The 11,398-nt window shown below is 44.6% G+C and overlaps 1 protein-coding gene across 1 annotated transcript; it reads left to right on the forward strand.

Moving 5' to 3' along the window:
• Positions 1-11,221, forward strand: EIF2B1 (eukaryotic translation initiation factor 2B subunit alpha). Its single transcript, XM_083418373.1, has 9 exons — positions 1-145; positions 989-1,090; positions 1,689-1,825; positions 2,982-3,098; positions 4,730-4,846; positions 6,303-6,367; positions 7,713-7,788; positions 8,840-8,965; positions 11,055-11,221. Exons 1-9 carry the CDS (start codon positions 133-135, stop codon positions 11,208-11,210), a joined length of 909 nt encoding a protein of 302 aa, XP_083274499.1. The 5' UTR covers positions 1-132; the 3' UTR covers positions 11,211-11,221.
• The last annotated feature ends 177 nt before the right edge of the window (positions 11,222-11,398 follow it).

The following is an 11,398-nucleotide window of genomic DNA, read 5'->3' on the forward strand; positions in this document are numbered from 1 at the left end:
CTTCCCCGGAAGTAACTGCAGCGTGGAAAGGTTTCCGGCGAGGCCAAGCGGCGCGGCGCCGAAGGTTCCGCCCAAGGGGCAGCGTGGATCGGGAGAGCAGCTGGGAAGGTTCGGGTGACATTTTCTCCTACCATGAACGAAGCAGGTAAGGCAGTGAGTGTTGCGCGCTGCAGCTGGTCAATTATTATTATTATTATTATTATTATTATTATTATTTATTACCGTTGTTGTTTCGGTTTTCTAGAGTAGGTCCCCAACTCTGTCATCAAAACAGCAACAATAGGAGGAGATTCCCATCAGTGGCCAAATAAATTTCTGTTTTATATATGTGTGTGTTAGATGGAAACAGAATAATATTAAATTGTTTACTGTCAGATATAAACCCATGTTGGTGTTAGCAACAACAACCGCGTGTGAAAATGGCCACTGTTGGTACTGTAATTACCTTGTATGCATTTCTTTTCCTTCTGACTCCGCTTTTATCAGTTCCACAAACACACACCTGCATCTCGGGACAACATCTCTTGAAGAGTATATAGACCACAAAAGTTCGCAAAAGTCATAATAAGTGTGTTAACCTTTATGGTGTCACAAAGCTCCCACCTCATAAATGTTATGATTCTGCACTAAATGCAGCTTCCGGATCAAGCCCGAAGGGAGCCCTTCTTTTAACCAGATCAGAATGCTGGTCTTGCTCGTTGATCCTTTTGACTGGAGATTCTGAGGATTGAATCTGGAACCTTTTTCATAAGATGCAAGGGCTCTGCTGCATAGCTACCTTCTTGTAAAATGTTGTGTCGATTATCATAATTATTGGATCTCTTAATAAAAGCAACTGTGACTGTTTGTGGAGATTCCAAAGCTGACCATTTAAACGACCATTGCAATGAATTTGTAATAACTGAAAGCACAGCTAGTTTGTGAAGTGTGAAAGCAGAACCTCAGTGACTCTCCCCTTTTTCCATCCTTCCCCATATCTTCTTTTCAGAGCTGGTTGAAGCTTTTAAAACCAAGATTACACAGGAGCCAGATGTTGCCTCTGCTGTGGCAGCCATCAATGTCTTGTTGGAGTTCTTGAAGAGGGACAAAGGCACGTAAGGGAATCCGATTGGGTGGGCTGAGCTGTGGAGCTACCAGTTTGCACCTGGTTTTCCGGGAACTTTTGATTTATAGTAAAACTTGCTGCCACCTTGCTGAGTTCAAGATGCTGGTTTTGGTGTATAAAGCCTTATACAGCTTGCAGCCAGGATACCTGAATACCCCTTATATACGCAGTCAGCCATTGTGTTCTGCTGGTGAGAGCCTCTTGCAGACGCCATCTCATCAGGAGGCTTGTTCTGCAGAATGTAGGAATCAGGCCTTTTAGTATTGTGGTTCCTTCCCTTTGGAATTCCCTCCTTTTAATATTAGACATGTACTATCTCTGTTCAGTACCTACTGAAGACGTCCTCTTTCAACAAGTTTTTTAATTGGAGTTCTTGTTCCAGTGTGCATATGTACTGGAATTGTTTTTAATATGCTTTAAATATGTCTTTCATTCTTTATCACTTGTTATTTGCTGCCCTGGGAGGAAGGGCTGGATATAAACTTAACAAATAAGTAGATCCTGTAAGCTATAAGCCTGCGCACCCCTGGACAATGCTGTCATTGGGCCTTTAGTAACTTACTCTCTCCCTCTTTCTGTCAAGGTGAGACAATTCAAGGGTTGAGAGCAAACCTCAAACATGCAATAGAAATTCTCTCTGGTGTTGACTCTTCAGTTGCTGTCTCTTCTGGGGGAGAGCTCTTCTTAAGATTCATCAGCCTCACGTCTTTGGAGAATCCAGTAAGTTTCACTTAGCTTTTCATAAAGGGTGGCAACTGTTTGATAGTAGTCTTCTTTACACCGTTGCTGATTTTTAGATGAAGGCAATACAGAGCAGGACCACAAGAGCTGCAATGAAACACGTTTACCTTGAGTACTCAGGGACTGCCTCTCCCCATATGAACTGACCCAGACCCTGCAATCATCATCTGAGGCCTTTATTTCTGTGCCACCTCCACAAGAGGTCCAGAGGGCAGCAACACAATAACAGGCCTTTTCTGTGGTGACTCCACGTTTGTGGAATGCACTCCCTAGGGAGGCTCACTTGGCACCTTGGTTACATATCTTTAGGAGCCAGGTGAAAACTTTCCTCTTTCCCAGGCCTTTGGCTAATTGAGCAATGTTTGGCCTTTTAAACTCTGGCAGGTATTGTTTTCGTTTGTTCCTATGTTACGTATTTTTGTGTTTTTACATTGTAAACTGCCCTGTGATCCTTGGATGAAAGGCAGTATAGAAATCAAATAAATAAATAGTTACTTCTTTGCTATGATCTGGAACCAGTTTTAAATATCAGGGACCAGCGCTGGAACAAATCATGTGCTGGTAACAGTGAAAGAGGACTCTGTAGCATTTCCAAAGTTTGTATATCGCTCTGTGCACCTCAGAAGACTCAGAGGATGTCTTTAGCACTTTTTCTGTCTCTCTCTTTTTAAAAAAAAGCTAAGCCAGTCTTGGAAATAAGCCTATAGAAGCTACTAGCCTGCACCAAACAAAAAAACAGCAGAGGGCTGACAGGAGGAGAATAAATAAATCAAGTTAATAATAAATTTCTGTGCTGGTTGTAGAGGGATGATAGGATCCTTCCTTCTTCTGCTAGCTGGCTCAATATCTTGCATGCATGCAATTCCTTATCACCTGTGGCTACCAAGCAGTTGCTTATAAACAAAGTTGTGCTAAGCATGATACCTAGGGCATGCTCTAGTTTATTTCACTAGTTATTTTTTCTTTCTTTTTCCAACTGATATAATTATAGAAACAGTACAAATTACATAATGCATATCTAGACATGTTAAACAGTTCACTTAGAAATTATACAGAATAAGAAACTATATTGTTGTGCTATCTTACATATAACAGTAAAGTGCTAATATGGATTATTATGTGCTGCTTTTTCCAGGACTATTCCAAATGCAAAGATATCATGATTCAGAGAGGGAAGCTTTTCCTCGCTCGAACCTCTAATTCAAGGAGCAAAATTGCCGAACTTTGCCACACTTTTGTCAAAGATGGTGGGGTAAGTGAGCTTGGGTCATATTAGGGCAAAGAAATAGAGTGAAATGTCATGTGCGTATCCCACAGATGCTCCATGTGTGCAGAAACTGATTCTGGGCAGAAAACATTGTATCCTATGAATCTCTGAGCTAAGCCAGGCATGGAATCATAGAATGGAAAAGACCCTGGAGGTCCTCCAGCCCTGCCTCCCACTCAGGGAAGCATCTGCAATGCAGGATGCAACTTTGCTATATAACTAGCCAGACTAACTAACCATCCAGCCTCTGCTTTAAACTCTCCAATGAAGGAGAGAGTCCACCTCCTCCTGAGGTTGTCTGCTCCACCGTCAAACCGCTCTTAATGTCAGAAAGTTCTTTCATTGCAGGGGGTTGGACTAGATGATCCTTGGGGTCCCTTCCAACTCTACGATAATATGATTCTGTGACAGTGACTATTCACAGAGTTGGCGCCAGAGGCTGGGCATTTCGTACCTACGGGACCGCCTCTCCTGGTATGCCCCACGGAGAGTCTCAAGGTCCATAAATAACAACACCCTAGTGGTCCCAGGCCCTAAGGAAGTTAGATTGGCTTCAACCAGAGCCAGGGCCTTTTCAACTCTGGCTCCGGCCTGGTGGAACGCTCTGCCTCATGAGACCAGGGCCCTGCAGGATCTGATTTCTTTCCGCAGGGCCTGTAAGACAGAGTTGTTCCGCCTGGCCTTTGGCTTGGAGCCAATTTGATTCCCTCCCTCCCTCTCTTTCTTTTCTCTTTTCCTTCTCCTCCTGCAATGAGGCTACATTTTAATATTTTAATGTTCCATTATTTTAATGTTGTATTTTACTTTTGTTTTTAAGTTGTAATCATTCATCTTGTTTTTATTATTGCTTGTAAGCCGCTCTGAGCCCGGCCTTGGCTGGGGAGGGCGGGGTATTATATATATATATATGCAGGTTTTGGTGTCTTCGGGTGTCTTCCCGTGTAAAAGTTGGGGTGTCTAGGCGACGTTTCGACGAGGTCTCACTCGTCATCTTCAGGCTGGTGCTTTCGGCTTCTTGTTACTGGAACAGAGCAGGATCTCAGTGTTTGAGTTCCTATAAATACTGTTGAGGAGGTGTGGTGTATAGCCTCCAATGTTCTGGGCAGAGAGGAGGTTCCCAGGCTAGTGTGCCTTTTCTTCTTTTGTTCCTTAATTACTTGAGGGATATCTTGAGTGATTTCTTGAGTGATTTCCTGAATCCCACTTAGGTGGGTCATTAGGTGTGGATTAGTTGCTAAAGCCTTCGTGTCTTGAACTCTTGAACTTTGTGAAGAGTTTTTCTGAGAAGATGGCTGTACTGCAAATCTACGAAAGCAAATATATATATATATATATATATTATTATTATTATTTGCCAGGGCCCCAAGGCCAGAAGAGGGTCCACTGCCCTAGCATAAGCTGTCTTGTCACAGAGCCCATTCCCAAGTTTTGCATTCATGGCTGATGGCTGTCTGTCCTGGATGCTTTAGTTGAGATTCCTGCCTTGCAGGGGGTTGGACTAGATGACCCTCAGGATCCCTTCCAACCTCCTGGGTGTTAATATAGCCTGGGCAGAATCTCAAGTGGATTTCCGTGGCACGCTATAAACTGAAGAATCCTGTGCCTTGCCTCCTCAGAGAATCTTAACTCATGCTTACTCCAAAGTGGTCCTGCGAGTGTTAGAAGCCGCCGTGGAAGCAAAGAAGCGTTTCAGTGTCTACATCACGGAATCGCAGCCTGATCAAGCAGGGCAAGTAGATGGGACTTCTCTTTTCTTTATGTTAGGGGCACGAGGCTCTGTGCAAACAGAGGAAGCCGTTTGGTATCTGTCTTTACCTGGAAAGGTTTACCCCCCTGCGAATTTAGGGGGCTGTCTTCTGCACACTGAACTTGGAAGTAAGTCCCATTGAACACGGTGGGACATATTTCTGAACAAGCACGCAGCAGATCAGTCTGCAAATTCAGCAGCTGGTAAATCACTTTGATTTAAGAGCAGCCCAAGAATCGACAGGTTTTGGTGAATGGATTTGCCAACTTTGTTTAGGTTGGGCTTTTGCCGCATGTCCCATGTTTTAAATCCCCCTTTCCTCCCAGGAAATCAGAATAGTATACAAGGTTTTATTTCCTCCACTCCCCAGAATTTTCTGCCCACAACCACCATGGGAGGTAAGGTAGGCTGAGAGATGGTGACTGGGTCAAAGACCTCACAGTGAGCCACATGGTGAGTGGAGATTTGAACCCGGGCCTCTGTGATTACAGTCCAACACTCTACCGTAGTCTTCCCCAACGTGGTGCCCTCCAGGTGTTGGACCAAACTCTGATCATTCCTAGCAACTGGAGGTTGATGGAAGTTGGAGTCCTACAACATCTTGGAGAACCACCTTGGGAAAGCCTGCTCTAACCACTACACAGCACTGCCTCTTTTCCTGTTCTGCATGACTAGAGGATTGGGGGGGGGGGGTGGAAAAGAGCCACCTTGCTTTGTGCCAGGCTACAGTGAAGGGAAGAACTAGTGGGAAAGCAGAAATGTCACCATTGGTGACCAGGGGAATAAATTTGTGGAGCTCCATAGTTTTCTTAATCTCCAGTGGCACAATGTGAAGCATGTCACTTAGAAATAAACCCCTCTGAGTTCATTGGGACCCGCTCTCTGGTAAATTTAAGGTAAAGGGACCCCTGACCATTAGGTCCAGTCGTGGCTGACTCTGGGGTTGCGGCGCTCATCTCGCTTTATTGGCCGAGGGAGCCGGCGTACAGCTTCCAAGTCATGTGGTCAGCAGGACTAAGCCGCTTCTGGCGAACCAGAGCAGCGCACGGAAACACCGTTTACCTTCCTGCCAGAGTGGTACCTATTTATCTACTTGCACTTTGATGTGCTTTTGAACTGCTAGGTTGGCAGGAGCAGGGACCGAGCAATGGGAGCTCACCCCATTGCAGGGATTTGAACTGCCGACCTTCTGATTGGCAAGTCCTAGGCTATGTGGTTTAGACCACAGCACCACCCACGTCCCTCTGGTAAATTTGCTGATTTCTTGAAACAACATCCTCAGTGCAAAAGGAGGGGTAGGAGTTGCTGATGATGAGAAGAAAAAGCAATTCTATACCGGGGAGCTCATTTGAGAGAGAGAGATTCTGTTAATTTTTAGAACACTGTTTTGAACAAAAAACTATTAATTTTTAAAAAAAAACTATTAACAATTACACAGGCAGAAGATGGCAAAGGCACTCAGTAAACTTGGCATTCCTGTGACCATCATCCTGGATGCTGCCGTTGGGTAAGTCTGTGTGGCTGGTGCTGCAGCTGGGCTTTGGAAAGGCAGCTGGACATAGTGACCTGCTGTGAGGGCTGCAGAGGAAGAGAACCGGCTGCATCCTGGTGTTTAAAGGGCTGGTTCTTGCACTAGTAAGCCAAGGTTGGAGAGGGCCCTGCCTGAAACCCTGGAGAGCTGCTGCCAGTCTGTGTAGACAGTACTGTGCTAGATGGGCCACTGGTGGGACTCGGTATAAGGCAGCTTCCTGTGTCCCCCTCCTTTCTCTTTGGCTGTTTCACGGCTAGTCTTGTGTTTCTCTCCCAAGTGTAAAACAAGTGGCAAGGGGAGGGTAATAATAATAATAATAATAATAATAATAATAATAATAATACATTTTATTTATATCCCGCCCTCCCCAGCCAAAGCCGGGCTCAGGGCGGCTAACAACAATAAAATAGTACAACATACCAAAATCGTTCAATATAAAATTAACTCAAATCAAACTACAGTGGTGCCTCGCAAGACGAAAAAAATCCGTTCCATGAGTCTCTTCGTCTAGCGGTTTCGAAGCAACCCTATTAGCGGATTAGCGCTATTAGCGGTTTAGCGGCTATTAACGGCTATTAAAGGCTTAAGGGATTAGCGGATTAGCTGCTAAAAGGCTATTAGCAGCTTAGTGCCTTAGAAAAAGGGGGTGGGGAGCGAGAAAAAAACCCCAGGAATCGCAAGACATTTTCGTCTTGCGAAGCAAGCCCATAGAGAAATTCGTCCTGCGAAGCACCTCCAAAACGGAAAACCCTTTCGTCTAGCGGGTTTTCCGTCTTGCGAGGCATTCGTCTTGCGGGGCACCACTGTAATGGCAGCCACTGGGCCAGAGCTCTGCGAAGATTGCCAGAGGAGGGGGTCAGACTGTGCCTTGGCCAAAGGCCTGGTGGAACAGCTCTGTCTTGCAGGCCCTGCGGAAAGATGTCAAGTCCCACAGGGCCCTAGTCTCTTGTGACAGAGCGTTCCACCAGATCGGAGCCACAGCCGAAAAAGCCCTGGCTCTAGTTGAGGCCAGCCTAACCTCTCTGTGGCCCGGGACCTTCAAGATGTTTTTGTTTGAAGACCGTAAGTTCCTCCGTGGGTACGAGGGTCCTAGGCTGTATAGGGCTTTAAAGGTTAAAACCAGCACCTTAAACCTGATCCTGTACTCCACCGGGAGCCAGTGCAGCTGGTATAGCACCGAGTGAATGTGATCTCGGAGTGAGGACCCCGTAAGGTATAGCTGAAAGCGTAACAGGAGTGGCTCTGTGCATCACAATGGCCCCACCCCAAATAACTCCTTGGATGGAACAGGAATTGAGTTGTTTTTATTCCTTCTGAACAGCTACATCATGGAGAAGGTGGACCTGGTGATAGTTGGCGCTGAAGGAGTGGTAGAAAATGGAGGAATTATTAACAAGGTAAAGTGTGAGTCTGGCCAGGTTTTTCGTGGCTCCCTAAACAGTTTAGGAAATAGTTGTTTTTCCAGAGCTGTCCTGCTAGATCCGAACAAAAGTCCCGTCTTCTCCAGCGTCCTCCTTTCTTCCATTGGTTAGCCAGATTATTTAAGGAAGAAGTTTGGGAGCAGCGGAAGAAAGTGCTTGTCGTTCCTTAGTTTTCCCCCTCCAACACACACGAAAAAAGACTTTAAAAATCCTAGTCAGCTTTCCTTTGTAAAACCTTCTTTGATTCCATCCCCTCTCTTTCTTCCCAACTGTCCCAAATAAATGTTAGAATTCTGCAGCCTGTATATATTGTTCAAAATAAATAAGTAGCGTTGCCTATTTACTTATATGGGGCATAATTGTACATAATTTATTCTAATTTTCAAGGGGAGCAGCATAAAACTACATAGAGCAGAAGTGTTGACCAGTGGAAAACTTGTTTAGCTGCTCCTCTGTCATCTTTACAACCATAAGGGCCAGAAACTTGTTTTTTAAAATAAAATAGAATAGAAAGCTAGAATGCGGACCCACACACCCATGTACATATGAATGTTCTGGCTTCTGTGGAATCCTATCATACATGCATAGCATAAGGCTTGCTTATGTGTGAACATACCCTTTTTCTCAAAGGTTTTGAGACCTGAATCTAGGGAGTTGCTTATTTTTTTTGCAGGTATAATACAGGATACAGTTAAGCGCTTTGAAGTTCTACTGATTTTCAGTGAGAGAGGGAAACATGTACTTTATAGCGCAAACCTAGGCATGTCAACTCAGGAGGAAATCCTTTTATTTCACAGTAGCTTAGTAGGTTTAAAATTGTAGCTTACTTACGTGGGAACCTGATTAAACTCAATGGGGTTTTCTTCTGAGTAGACATGTATATAGGACTGCACTCTAAATCTTCACTGTGCTCGGCTTTGACAGAATCTTACCCTTGGGGTTCCTTTTGTATCATAAAGCAAGGGGTTTTTGGTTCCTCATCATAACCTGAGAACATTTCTCTCCCCCCCCCCCATGGCCTTTTCAGATTGGCACAAACCAAATGGCTGTGTGCGCCAAAGCTCAGAACAAACCCTTCTACGTGGTGGCAGAGAGTTTCAAGTTTGTGAGACTCTTCCCTCTGAACCAACAGGATGTCCCAGATAAATTTAAGGTAAAGGAAAACTAACTTTGCATCCTGGCTATCTGCATTCAAAACTCTGTAGCCTGCAATGGGGTGGAAACCTCTGAGGAATTTAATGTCCGATCTTGGAAGTAAACCAGTATAAGGGGCAGCCATCCAGGGATTTGGGGCACTGAGGTGCATTTGTCGCCTTCATTATCAACTTCCAGAATGCATTTGAAAACATTAATGTTTACTCAGGCATTTAGGGACTGAAGAATCTTGTTCCTGGCAACCCTGAAGGTGTCACATGAAGTGTTGTTTTTAATGGTCACTGCTTTTAGATGCTTTTAATTGTAATAGTTTTTCTAATGTTTTAGCTGCTTTGTTTTTGAATTGCGGGTGGGTGGGCCACCCTGGACTAACTCAGGAGGAAGGGCAGCGTGTGCAGTCAATGGAGAAATAAATGGTGGGTGGGAGACACCCAGTTCTTGTCTCTCCGTGGCATCTGAATTGGGTGAAGCTGTGCAAGACTTGCCTATTTGGGGCAGTTTTTTTGAGGAGCCACTGATTTCGGCCACTATTAACAATTTTAATTCAGTGATTGATGTTACATTTTTCTAATAGATTCATCTGTTTTATATCTCTTTATCTGTTTGCTTTGTTGTAAACTGCCCTGTAACTTGTGGAAAGGGCAATATATAAGTTGTCAACTAAGCAGAACCCCACGTTTTATTATAACCAGAACTGTAGCTTGAGCTGAGGAGAGTTCTTTCAGCTACAGTGGTGCCCCGCAAGACGAAATTAATTCGTTCTGCGAGTTTTTTCGTTCTACGAGTTTTTTCGTCTTGCGAAGCACCACTGTGTATTGACGGTTTCCCATAGGAATGCATTGGCAGTTTTTTAAAAAAGGCGCAGGACGTTTCGTCTTGTGAAGCAAGCCCATAGGGAAATCCGTCTTGCGAAGCACCTCAGAAAACGGAAAACTCTTTCGTCTTGCGAGTTTTTCGTCTTCCGAGGCATTCGTCTTGCGGGGCACTACTGTATTTATTTCAAGCACTTTCCCCCACATTCTTCCGCCAAAATAGGCTCCCAGAGTAGCATACAAATGCTTGCCAATAAGACAGTCCCTCATGCTTACAACCTAAAAGAATGACATAAAAGGAAAAGGGTTTGTGGGAAGCAGAAGGAAATCAAGCTCAGGCATTAGATCTTAGTTGCCAAGTTCCTCAGGTCGCAATTCAGCAAGGGACAGAGCTGGATCCAAGCACAGGGAAAGGGCTGCTTCATCCTCTTCCACTTGTGGTGTCGACAGCAGTGAGCTAGATGGGTCTGACTTGGTGTAAGGTAGCTTCCCATTGTCAGCCTGCGTTCAGACTATGCAGCCTGGGAATATGTGTGTTGAATGTTACACATGTACAGAATACTGTAACAGGACCCAAACCAACGGGCTCAAATGGCAAGGAAAAGGATTTAGGCAAAATGTCAGGACCCTCTTGATGGACCACTCTGTTAGACAGTGGAACAGGCTGCCTCAGTCTGAATCAGACTATTAATAATAATAATTTTTATTTATACCCCGCCCTCCCCAGCCAAGGCCGGGCTCAGGGCAGCTAAGAAGCAATAATAAAAGAAAGTTGAATGAATACAACTTAAAAACAATATTAATACAACATTAAAATATTGAAACATTAAAATATTAAAATGCAGCCTCATCACAGGAGGAGAAAGAAAAAAGAAAAGAGGATGTGGGAATCAAATCAAATACTAATCCTTCTGTCTTAGTATTGTCTGCAAAACTGTGATCCAGAGTTGCAGGCAGGCAACACTCTCAGCCAGGAAATGAACCTGGGACCTTCTGCACATGAAGCCAACACTCTGCCCCCAAGCTGCCTCCCGTCCCTGCAAGGTGCAGCACTCTTGTTCATTAGAGCTTTTAAAGCAGGCTCTGGGGGCCTGCCTATTAGGGACGATGTAGTAGCCAACTTTTCTGAATGGGCAGGTAATTAGACCAGATTACCTTTAGGTGCCTCTCAGCTCTGTGATCCTGTGTTCTAAGTCATGCTGCCAAACTCGGGTGAAAAAAAGTGTCCTTTCACAGAAAATGATAACTCACCACTTTTTCTTATTTCTTCCCCAGTACAAAGCTGACACGTTGAATCAGCGCAAGGCACTTACAGAGGAGCATCCCTGGATCGATTATACCTCCCCATCTTTGATCACTCTGCTCTTTACAGACCTTGGGGTCCTGACCCCCTCTGCTGTTAGCGATGAACTGATTAAACTCTACTTGTAAAATTGTCCACATCTGGCGTGCCTGAGGGTGATTATGTTTCTCTACCAGTCTGTTAAAAAGGCAAACCCTGTAAGTAAGAAGATTGCTGGTGATGAATCATTGGATGGCTCCATTTGAAGAACCAAGTCTCTTAAATGGGTTGCATGCAGAGCCCACTATGCAGCTTGGAAAGTTAAATTGTCAGGAAC

The sequence above is a fragment of the Podarcis tiliguerta genome, assembly GCF_965153285.1.
Source record: "Podarcis tiliguerta genome assembly, chromosome: 16".
In the NCBI taxonomy this organism is placed as follows: domain Eukaryota; kingdom Metazoa; phylum Chordata; class Lepidosauria; order Squamata; family Lacertidae; genus Podarcis; species Podarcis tiliguerta.